This window comes from Dipodomys merriami, unplaced genomic scaffold, assembly GCF_024711535.1.
Source record: "Dipodomys merriami isolate MVZ:Mamm:240054 unplaced genomic scaffold, mDipMer1.0.p SCAF_9, whole genome shotgun sequence".
NCBI lineage: Eukaryota > Metazoa > Chordata > Mammalia > Rodentia > Heteromyidae > Dipodomys > Dipodomys merriami.
This window is the reverse complement of record NW_027206512.1, coordinates 23444389-23457168: the sequence shown is the minus strand read 5'-3', so window position 1 is coordinate 23457168 and position 12780 is coordinate 23444389. Positions and strand designations below refer to the sequence as shown.

The window sequence follows — 12780 nt, the reverse complement described above, 5'->3', positions numbered from 1 at the left end:
TTACTTTAAGTTTTGCATACCAATCACTGCACCATAGTTCATAATGTCCAGCCCCACCAGGCAGCCACTCCGCATTTTTGCATTTGTTTTTGGTAATTGTGAACATATTTCTAGTTCACAGGTTGTCTTTAAACTGTAGATGTCGAGTTCATCCTCACAATGCAATTTCACCACACAAACACAAGGTGACACACATTCTTTGTTTTTCTTAGTCTCCCCAAATAACAAAATCATTTTGTCTTTAAATCAATATCCAGAGCATATATTGCTATTTTACTTGTGTGTTACCTATGCTGAACCATAGAAAGAGATAGAATATCCAGTTCTCAGGAAACTATTGTTTTCCTAAGGATATGGCACACTGATTTGTTTAGTATTACTGTGCACGTTAGTAATCTGTCCTCTAGTTCTCTTCCCAGAGGATAGCTGTTGAGGTAATAATTCAAACATATCTGTATCATGTCAATAGCATCTTTTTCATGGAGCTACTATTCTGGTATCCTCAGATTTCCTTTTACTGTCCGAACACATTCCTTTCTCTTTTTTTTATGCCAGTCCTAGGGCTTGAATTCAGGACTTGGGCACTATCCTTGAGCTTCTTTTGCTCAGGCTAGCACTTTACCCCTTGAGCCACAGTGTCACTTCTAATTTTTTCTGAGTACTTTATTGGAGACAAGTGTCTCATGGGCTTTCCTACTTGGGCTGGCTTTGAACTGCAGTCCTCTGATTTCAGCCTCCTGAGTAGCTAGGATTACAGGCATGAACACTTGTACCCAGCTAACACGTTGCTTTCTAAGTGTGTAGTTCAGTGATTACTCTGAGATAAGTACTTAGAATTCTTGGTACCTCTCTGTGTGTTCAGTCCCCTGAAATTTCTGGTTCCATGCTTTCTTCTTTCTTGGTGTAGCCCTTCCTGAGAGATGATATATTGACACAAATATATTTGAGATCTTTGTATGTGTGCAAACACCTTTTTTTTGTTCCATTCTTAATTATAGTTAGCTGCAAGAAAATCTGGGTAGAAATTTCTTTCCTTTGACTGTAAAGGGATTACTTTCTAGTTAATAAAGAGAGATGTGTAATTGCTACTGAAAAATCTCATACCATTCCACTCTTGTTTTAATCATTCTTCTTCTTGAAAGCCTTTTGGATTTCTGTTTATCTTTGGTGCTCTGAATTTTATAAAAGTAAAGCCTTGCAGTAAGTATTGCTGCTTTTCATTCATTGTATTGGATATGCATTAGATATTTCAGTCAAAAAATGAATGCTTTTCAACCCAAGGCAATATCTTCATTTTCCTGTCTTCGACTTGTATTAAGCTAGAGAGTCATCATTGCTATTAAAAATCTTTTCTATTCTATTTTACATTCGTTATTGTTCTATTTTTCAATACTTTTCTTAGCACCAGGTGTGATGGTACAAACCTATACTCCTAGCACTCGGGAGGTAGAGGCAGGGGCAGAGGCAAGAGGAATAGAAGTATGAAGCTAGCTTGTGCCATATAGTGAGACTTAGTCTCAGAAACAAAGCTGGAGATACTAAAGCTTGGAGGAAGAACACTTGCATTACATGTGAAAAGACCCTGGGTTTGATTCCTCAAACCAAATAAGAAAAAGGAAAGATTTCCTTAGCTTCCTTCTAACTTTTATGTTGAGTGCATCAATTTTCATCACATCTTTAATTCTCTTAGTATCGGTGTTTCTTATAGTACATTATATATGTTGCATGACTAAAATGTATTTCTGATGTTAGTAATATAGTTTTATTTTCCATTTTAAGCACTTATTAGTATGTGTTTTCATCCTTTCTTTTATAGTTGAAGCTTACCAGTACTAACAGGTATTTAAGGGACTGTTTTAGAGGAAAGCATTACACAGTTTCCTGCTAGTTTCCTATTGCTGGAACTTGAGATTACATCAACCCCAGCTTCAGTAAACTGGACATTAATTGGGAAATCAAATCTATATGTTGATATTCTTGGACAGGTCACTTTCCTTCAAGGAAATTCTGATTTCCCCCACATGAAAGTAAGGCTGGTCCACTGCATTTCCGAGCTGAAAGGGGCTCTGTACCAGCAGAATGTCTACACGGTGGCATGACGTCACTCAGTCCTGCTGCATCATTGTGGCACCCATTGTTTGTGCACCTGCTGACTTAGAATTAGGACAGCCTGTTCTTCTGTCTCCTCAGCAGGCAGACTGCCATTCTGGTAGCCTGGGGAAAAGCTGGAGGCCACTGATTGGATTTATACATAATTTCTCCCAATCATGTTTTCCCCAAATCCCACGTCAATTTCTATGAACTTAGACTCTTCTTGATTTGATGCTCTCATTTCAATAAAGTGAGTAATATAAAATAAAACTTGCAATATAAAATAAAATGTGCATTATTCTTTCATGTTCAATCAATGGCTACATAATCACATCTGTATATTTTGAAAAATAATCACCTAATACATTTTAGGACTGGCTATATATGTTCTCTTCTTAGCAAGTGATTCAAGAACCTAGTTTAAGGTAATCTAGACTGATCTGGAGGCTGAGGTAGGAGAATTGTGTGTTTGAGGCCAGTAAAAGCAACGTATCAAGAGCCTGTCTTAAAATAAAACAAGAAATAGTCTATCAAATGTTAATATATATGTAATGTATGAGTTATTTGGGCTATTTAAAATTAAATAATAATATTTTGTTTTGGAAAAATTAAGTATAGGATTTTTTTAGGTAAAATTTAAAAATCTGAATGACATGTATAGAATATTTGCAAGTCAAAGAATATTACTTCCTTTTAATACCAGATAAGTATTTAGAAAATCAAACTGCTTTAACAATTTTATTAGTACCTTTTCCCCAGACTTCCTAGGAGTTAATGTTCAGTTAAATAGTTAAAATAAACTAATCTAGTTTATGCAAACGTTCTCTTAATTTTGGAGTAGCTATAATGTAAACTGTTTCAGTACTTTATATATAAACAAACAAAGTGTTAATGGTTCAGACGCTATAAACCTGTAGTCTTAGTTCAAGTCCTTAATGTGTTGCTAACTGTCATTGACATAAAATGTGATATTTGTGCTGTTTACTTCTCTATACATATATTAGGAAAATATAAGTAATAAACAATAAAATTGTTATATAAATAAATAAAATCTTCAAATTCTTGTTATGGGAATTATATGTTAATAGATGTAAAATAGTTATTTCAATGCCTTGAATCTAGTGATTACTATCCTTAAAAATGTTCTGGAGAAACCAGTAAAAATATTGGGAGGCATTGAGCATAGTTATCATGATGAAAACAATGCATTCATCCTGAATTCACTTTTCTATTTGTTCCTTCAGTGCAGTAAGATGATCTTCTGAAAGATTGTTCTACTTCCCTTTCAGGATGGCCATTTGGAAATAGCATGTGTAAGATCAGTGGATTGATCCAGGGGATATCAGTCTCGGCTTCAGTTTTTACGTTAGTTGCCATAGCAGTGGACAGGTAAGTCAGCACAAAACTCTGAATCTAGATAAATGGATGTGCCCATGAATAATCCACCAGAAAAATATATAATCTAGTTTTGGCCAAGTCTCCTCAATACTATTCTTGATACTTAACTTTTTAGGAACAAGGCATATATCCAGTAATGGTGTGATAATAAGAAAACAAAGCTATTAAATTCTCTGTATTTAAAAAGATGACATAATTATAGGTGTTGTAATTTTATTTTCATAGTAGAATCTAGAAATTTTAATGAAGCAAATATGAATATTCTGAAATCTAAAATGTTATCTAGGCTTTAGGATTAAATTATTTATTCATTCAGTTAACCAGTTTGTTGACTGTCAGATAGTGGGCTAGGTAGCGTAATCTCTGTAAGAAATAAGATCGTATACTGTCTCAGGAAGTCTATAAGCTGGTAGAAGAGACAAACTTATCAAAAATCCCTATAAATAATGCTCTCTACTGTGATATGGAGAACATGATTAATTCTACCTGTTAGGAGAAGAACTTGTGGATTCAAAGAAGAGACAAAGCTTGTCTAAATCTCAAGGAATTATACATTTGCCTTAGGAAGATACTAGGGAAAGAATGTCTTTTAAGCCTTAACATCTACCTACATAGAGCTCTTGAAAGAAGCTTGTTTAGGTAATAAAGACAGTTCAGTGGGAATAGGAAGGAGGGTGCATATTAGGGAACACCAGTTGATTTTCATAGACCCATTTCACATTTTAAGGAGTGAAAACTTGTCCCAAAGACAAGAGAGAGCTATTTGTTTCATTTAAGCAAGAGACTAATAAATAGTTTATCATTTTCGTCTCTTCAGCAGCTAGTGAGATGGACTGAGTAATGTGATATGGAAAGAGAATAGTTAAGAAACTTTTACAAGGAAACAGCTGGGAGGGGTTACATGCCTCCATTAAGGCAGCAGCAGTAGGCATGAAGAAATATTGACAAACTATATAAACAGTGATCTGGAAGACAAACTGCCAACTAAGTGAAACTGCCAACTAGTAGCAGCAGTGTGTGTGTGTGTGTGTGTGTGTGTGTGTGTGTGTGTGTGTGTAAAGAGAAAGCAAGTGAGGTTAAAAGTCTGAAATACAATGGAATTGGGTTTTTTTTTCTTTGTTTTTTGTTTTTTTGGGGGGTCCATCCGTGGGGCCTGAACTCTGGGCCTGGGCGCTGTCCCTCAGCTCTTCAGCTCAAGGCTAGCACTCTACCACTTGAGCTACAGCACCACTTCTGGCTTTTTTTTCTTTTTGCTTATGTGGTGCTGAGGAATCGAACCCAGGGCTTCTTGCATGCAAGGCAAGTGCTCTACCACTGAGTCACCTTCCCAGCCCCTACAATGGAATTGTTGATATCAAAAGAACAAACTGGTTAGATTTTATTTTTAATATTGATCTATTATTTATATCATTATTTGAATAATGTTTTACCCAATTCCCAAGGACCTATCAGGTAATCATTTTATTTGGTATATAGGTAAATAGAATAAAATTTAAACCTTTACTAATCATCGTGAAATTTGAGCCTTAATGTTTTCCTAGTCACTATACCCTGTAACTGCTCCTATAATTATGCTAAATTATGTTAATTATACATCTTTTATTTATGTACTACTACTACTAACTAGTGCTTCTACTAAATTATTGTTTTGTTGAATATTTGTAATAATGGAATACTTTAGTTGTATAATTGCATAAATTCAGAGTGAATAAATATCTATACTATTACTCGTATTTCAGCATAGATCCTGAGACTATCTTAGTATTTAAGTATTCAATTCTTTTTTTTTACTGTTTCTATTACTCTCCTGAACATATTTAGGAAGAAATATTGATCTTCATCTTAAAAAGTAAATGAGAATAAAATTAATGCATCTTTCAAAAGATGTATTGTGACTAAAACGAAATAGATCAACATGCAAACATTTCAAAAGCATACGCCCTCAATGAAGGAGGTTATGTAATGAGATATACAACATGGTACCACTAAATTTTAAGGCACTAAAGATGAAGACTAATAATTGAAAAGCATAAAAATATAGGTAGCAGGGCTGGGAAGGTGGCTCTGTGGTAGAGTGCTTGCCTTGCATGCAAGAGGCCCTGGGTTCAATTCCTCAGCACCACATAAGCAGAGAAAGCTAGATGTGGTGCTGTGGCTCAAGTGGTAGAGCACTATCCTTGAGCTGAAGAGCTCAGGGGGACAGTGTCCAGGCCCAAAATTCAGGCCCCACAACTGACAAAAAAAAAAAACAACCAAAAAACTATGTGTGTGTGTGTGTGTGTGTGTGTGTGTGTGTGTGTGTGTGTGTGTGCAGCAACTTCTGAACTCCTAGGCAAAGAGGAAGAAGTTTATCTGCCAACAGGATTTCCACTGGGTTGCTAATGCTTACGTTGTGGTTAGCACCAAAAGTTTGTTAAATTTGGGTAAAAAAGTAAGGAGATATATTTTTCTCATTATCTTTATGTTAGAAAAACGTAAATGAGGTTAATTAATAAATAAACATACACATTAATTTGTCCTGTATGTGGTGTAATGCTTTGATTTCCAGAGAGAGCGTGAGTTTTAAATTGCATTTTACATATTTTTGTCAAGTAAGTAAATTTAATTTGACTCATTCTGTTTTTAATTTTTCAGAGGTAGCACCAATAACACCAAAACAATAATGAATTATCATTTAATATATGTTTATTTATAAATAATAAATTACAAAAAAGTAAATAACCTAATAAAAATAGTAATCTTCCCCTTAGCCATGTTAAATCCTTCAATGAATCTCCTTTTTCTCTGGATAAGGTCCAAACCCTAGTCCAACTTTAGTGCTTGTTGGATAATTTTTCCACTAACTATTTCTCAACCTAGACTATCCTCTCTTCTGTCTGCCTATGCCTTAATAAATGATAAAACAATATTTTAAACTCAATAGTCGATCTTCATAAAATCAAAATACTTAGAATTGTGCTTTTGAAATTACTCACAGTTTCAAAGTGGAAGAATGGGAGGACTCACTGATTAGGAGACTAGAAGGACTCTTGATAATTAGAGAGAAGACCTGGCAAAGGAAAGATTTATGAAAGATGACAACAGAGAAGTCAGATTCCAAGCTAACTAGGCATTGTCTGAAGATATCCCACATGAATTAATTGGAAGTTTCTGCCCTCCCACTTAAACCTCTAAATTTCTTTACTTGCAGATCTGAAAGATAATTTTGATAAAATTTCATTTTGTAATCAAGAAAAAATCAAAGATGAAAAAAGTAATAGCACTTGGAACATATATAAGATGCTAGTAATGCTTCATAGTAAGGGCTGATTATAATCAATATAATAACTATCAATATAGTTGTAAGAAGCTCCATAATAACTAAAGTAATGAAATGAATTACACATTACTCTACATGCTGATGCTGGATTTTCATGTTCACTAGATGACATAGAATATCTGAAAGGCTCATAAATTTGTTATAGGAACTCTTACACCCAAAGCTCTAAAATCAATCATCAAAATAGTGGCTTAAAACAAATAATGCTGTATCGCTCCTCATGGTTCTGTTGGTTGCTGGCACCTCGGGGTGGCTCTCCTGCTCCGCATGTTATAGTGGTGTTACCCTGGGAATTAAGCAGAGGCTGCAACAGCCAAGATGGTCAGCCTGCCATCCCCTAGGGCCTTTCCTTACATGCCTCCCACCTAATTCAAGTGTCTTGAATTAGGAATATGGAATATGCAAGTTGGAAACATTCCAAAAGGACAAGCCAATGTGCATGAAAAGCTTCTGCCTACTATTGGCCAAAGCAGGTTTCATGGTCAAGTACAGAGATAGTGTTTTGGGGAACAGCCAAGAAAGTGAAGGAGATTGCCTTAACAGCCTAATCGAGCTCATGGTCTACTGGGCACACTGTCAGGTGGACAGCACCAAGCCAACAAACCTATGCTAAAACGCTAAAACAGGCAACATGTTTACCTTTTCTATATCTGTGTCCTCGTGTTTTAAGTAGTGAGGCTTAAAGTGATGACCCATGCAAACCAATGGAACAGACTGTGCCACAGTCTGTATATGCCAGTTACCAATATTATTTTATTATTATTATTTTATTATTATTGTGCCTGAAATGCTTGACTTGTTCAAATTTTGCGTGCAAACACATATCAAATACAAAAATGACAGTGCGACTTCACTGCTACAGATAACTTGCTATGCTTTGGAGGTGAATATGGATGGAGAACTTAGCTACTTGAATAGACATGATTCACAACCTGAGCGGACATTGTGAGGTAGTGGCTCATACATATTTGCTTTTCATTGCAGATTCCGATGTGTGGTCTACCCTTTTAAACCCAAATTCACTCTCAAAGTAGCTTTTGTCATTATTGTGATAATCTGGGTCTTGGCGATCACTATCATGGCTCCATCTGCAATCATGTTGCACGTACAGGAAGAAAAATACTACCGAGTGAAACTCAGCTCCCAGAATAAAACCAGCCCAGTCTACTGGTGCCATGAGGACTGGCCAAATCAGGGAATGAGAAAGTTCTATACCACTGTGCTCTTTGCCACCATCTACCTGGCTCCCCTGTCTCTCATTGTCGTCATGTACGGCAGGATTGGAATGGTACTCCTCAATACAGCCCTGCCCCTCCCAGGCAAGCAGAGCCAGGAGCAATTGCACATGGTGTCCAAGAAGAAGCAGAAGGTCATCAAGATGCTGCTGATGGTGGCCTTGCTCTTCATTCTCTCCTGGCTGCCCCTGTGGACCCTGATGATGCTGTCTGATTATGCTGACCTCTCTCCAGAGGCACTGCGGGTCATCAACATCTACATCTACCCGTTTGCCCACTGGCTCGCCTTTTGCAATAGCAGCATCAACCCCATTATTTATGGTTTCTTCAATGAAAATTTTCGTAGCGGTTTCCAAGATGCTTTCCAGATCCAGCTCTGCCAGAAAGGGGCAAAGCCCAGAGAAGCTTATGCCCTAAGATGTCAAAACAATGTGGCCATACATACGTCTGAGCAGCTCACCCAGGAACGTGCATTCCAAAACCAGCATGGGGAAAATTTGCTGTATGGAGAAAGTGCTGAAAATCTCTAATGGGGAATTAATGATGGAAGAATTTGGCGAAGTTACCAAAAGTAATGAGACTTTAAAAGCCCCACTAAGTCACCTGGTGCTGGTGGCTCAACCCTGTAATCCTAACTATGCAGGAGACTGAGATCTGAGGATTGCAGTTCAAAATCAGCCTGAGTAGGAAAGCTTGTGAGACTCTTATCTCAAATTAACTGCCAAAAAGTTGGAGGTGGAGCTGTAGCTCAAGTGTTAGCATTGAGAAAAACAGCTCAGGGACAATACTTATACCCTGAGTTCAAGCCTGAGTTCAAGCCCCAGGACTAGCGCGTGCGCGCACACACACACACACACACACACACACACACACACACACACACACACACACACACACACACACACACACACACACACACACACACACACACACACACACACACACACACACACACACACACACACACACACACACAGACCTGCTCTGGTAACCCTAATACTGCTGTGCATTACATAGCTAAATACTGTTGCTTTGTGGCTTTGACCATCATTTCTTTCTGATGTTCGAAAGAAAAGATCTACTAAAGCCTTTTCACGTAATAACTTTTAAAGCATACAAAATGGCTGCATTTGTTTGGAAAAGTCCATTCCACACAAAATTTTCAAAGCCTGACCTCTCTGCTTCCTGCTGGCCCTAGCTGCTTGAGTGGGAGTGAAATGAATCAAGCACGTATATCTTGTAAATTTATATATACATAAACACCTGTTTCTCCACATAGTAATAGATCAGCAATATTTTGCATGAAAATGCTTTCTGTCAATTCTCCCGCTGATTTTGAATTTGAAAATGAAGATGGGTTAATACCCAGAATATATAAGGAACCCAAACAACTCAATTGCAAAACATCAGAAAAAGCCCTGGTTAAGAAGACCAGAAAAAAAAATCGACATCATTCATTATTAAGGAAATGTGGATGAAAACCACAATGAGATACCACCTGACTCCTCATTACCAGAAAGACAGAGGACTGCAGTGTTGGGAGGAGAGTAAAGGGAACTTTTTCGCATTGTTGGTGGAAATCTGAATTTGTACAGTCACTGTGGAAAATAGTATGGACCAACCTCAAACAACTAGAGATAACATGTTGAATTGAAACCCCTTGGTACAATGACTTAAAGATAATTTTAAAAATGAAATAAAATGTTGACTACAGACTTACTGACATGCTTGTCTTTAAAGTGTATTATGTTTTCTAAGATGAGTTATATCCCTTTGAACTTGGTTCTTCAATTTTTTCTAATCATTATTTGGATGAGTCTAGAAGCAAGTCATTGTACGTCCATGTGTAAAATGTCACAGGTGATTCATCTTGTGTAGTAGAACTGTGGTACTCAACAAAAGGAGACACATTTCTTCATGCTTCATAGATGGCTTTCCTTGTAAAGAGCATAAACTTGGGAAATGATCATATGATTCCATAAAAGTTGCTATTAGACTTTTAGTATTTTCACTCTTTATTTTCTCATTGGACCAAAATGTGATATAGAGGTGATTCAGGATTCCAGACATTCTTTCTAACAGAATCTCCAAATAAAGAAGCAAATACAACAGGTGTCTGTGGAACAACTACCCCCACCCCCACCACCACACACACTTTTAAAGTGCTTTGTCAGAGATGTTCAGTTGTCATCTTAAGACTCTTAGAAAGTATCCAGACTGCAAAAACAATCATTCCAAATTTCCTACTGGGCACAGCATTTAAAACCAGAACCTATGGTTTACAAATTTGTACTCTGGTTAAAAGGAAAATTAGCAAGCCCTGAATTCTGCTATGTTATAATTATGTAAAAGATTGTAAATGCTAGATTTTTCTAAAGAAGATATATCCCTAGAAAACAATCAATTGCTTGACAAATGAGAATAAATCTCCAGCTTTGAAAGGATCACATTTTTCCAGTCCTTTATATGGTTCAAACTGAAAGATAGCACCAAGCTTTTGAGGTGTAATTGTTAAGTTTTTATATGAATTGAACTGTGTAGTATTATTTCTTGTAATTAGGGAAAGCAACTCTTTGAATTTTAGTGAAATATTATTTAGTTTGTGTACTTAGGTGTTGAAAATTATCTGATGGAGATTATACTTGCTCATGAGCATCCTTGCATTTGAAGGAGCAGTACTCAGAGCTCACATCATGGTCTTAACTCTCAACTCCCTGCCTTATATCACCTTTGTTCTCCCATTACTGCTTAATGATTGTGAAAGTCTCCTCATTGAATCAAATCCTGATATTTAGTCTTGGATCTTTTAGTTCTTTTGATAGTCAGCACTCAGTCTCCAGAAGGAGATAGCAAATTTTCTCTTCTTTGTAAAATTCATACAGAAGCTTGCTTTCTGCCTACTAAAACATGTGCACACACTTTAAAAAAAATTGCTCATTTTCTTCACAGCAATTCTTATCTCTTCTCTTGATTTACTTATTTCTTTGTTTAGTGTCTATATCCCTCCTTCCCTCTCTTTCCTTTCCTTTCCCTCCTTCCCTCCCTCCTTTGTTCCTCCCTCCCTTCCTCCTCTCTTCCTCCCTCCTTCCCTTCCTCCCTCCCTCCCTCTGTCCCTTCCTTCCTTCCTTCCTTCCTTCTTTCCTTCCTTCCTTCCTTCCTTCCTTCCTTCCTTCCTTCCTTCCTTCCTTCTTTCCTTTATTCCTTCCTTCCTTTTGAGAAAAGTCTCATTATATAGCCCAGGTAAAGCTTGAACTTGGAATTATCCTACTTTATCCTCCTGAGTATTGGGACTATATGGTTATGAGCTAGTAATACTAGATACATGACAGATATCTGTTAAATAAATTAGATAGTTGCAAATGTTTTTAGTTTTAAATTCATTTAAAATATAAATGATTCACATTTTATTTTCAGATATTCAAGATAATTCAAAATACAATGAGATATTTGACATTATGGCAAAGCTGTTGAAGTAAATGAAAATCATTTCTTATCCTGCTGTCCTCTCTTAATAGCAATCCCTGCTGTCCTTTTGGGTGCGTGTGCATGCTTTATTTAATAAGATTATGATTCTGGGGGATATATTTTATAACTGTCATTTAGTATGTCAAGAATATGTTTCCATCTTGTTTAAAAATCTTTATTTTTATTCAGTGCTATTTTATTGAACTTCTGCATAGCTACAAAGGGATTTCTTCTGTTTTATAAGATGAAGCAATTATGTATACTGCATAATAGGTGTATTTACAGTCATCTTGGAATACACTTCTGAGAAATTTTATTGCTTAGACAAAATGCATGGTTTTAATATCTACTGTCAGATATTTCTTAGATTTTTTTTAACAGTTTGTGCCTCTGTGGTGTAAGTTTTTTTCATGCACTCCATAAAAGTCATTTTTTCTTGCTGGTTTCATAAGTGAAAACCTACATCCTGGTGTTGCTTTTATTTCAGTTGTTGAACAACTTCACTTAATAAAACCTTTATTCAACTTTGTTTCTATCTTATCATTATTTGAATTCACTCATGTTTCCTCTTTGATTTCCTGTCATTGTCCTTTGCCTACATTTCCATTAGATTATTTGATTTTTTTCCTTAGTTATTTGTAACAGTATTTCTTCATTCACAACATTAATTCTTGACTTCAGAGTTCAATACTTTTCTTGACTAAATGTGTATGTCTAGGTAAATATAAGAATAAATATTTGGGGCTGGGAAGGTGGCTCAGTGGTAGAGTGCTTGCCTTGCATGCATGAGGCCCTGGGTTCAATTCCTCAGCACCACATAAGCAAAAGGAAAAAAGCTGGAAGTGGCGCTGTGGCTCAAGTGGTAGAGTGCTAGCCTTGAGCTGAAGAGCTGAGGGACAGCGCCCAGGCCCAGAGTTCAAGCCCCACAACCAGACCCCCCCCCAAAAAAAGAATAAATATTAAGCCATTGTGGCAAAATTTCAAAGTCACTATGGCAAAGTTCCAAAATACCCAGTGGTTTTTTTTTTTTTTAATTGTATTTTATTTTATTTGAGAACATACTGTACAGAGGGGTTACAATTACATGGGCAGGATAATGCATACATTTCTTACCAAGCATTGCAGCCTCCTCCTTTGTTTACCCTTCACTTCCCTTCCCCGCCTCCCCCCTCCCCCCACCCAATTTTACCCCCCTCCCCCCACCCAATTATACCCCCCTCCCCCCCCACACCGAAATTGTAAAGCTGGTTTTGACATGACATTTTGTACTTC

General features: G+C 36.7%; 1 protein-coding gene across 1 annotated transcript in view; it reads left to right on the top strand.

Annotated features, from left to right (window-relative positions):
* The window catches only part of Npffr2 (neuropeptide FF receptor 2), a 45941-nt gene extending 36190 nt beyond the window's left edge, over positions 1–9751 (top strand). Inside the window, 3 exon segments of the mRNA XM_070013177.1 lie at positions 3381–3480; positions 7793–8567; positions 8569–9751. Coding sequence (XP_069869278.1) covers positions 3381–3480; positions 7793–8567; positions 8569–8694 — 1001 coding nt within the window. The 3' untranslated portion in view covers positions 8695–9751.
* Positions 9752–12780: the final 3029 nt, after the last annotated feature.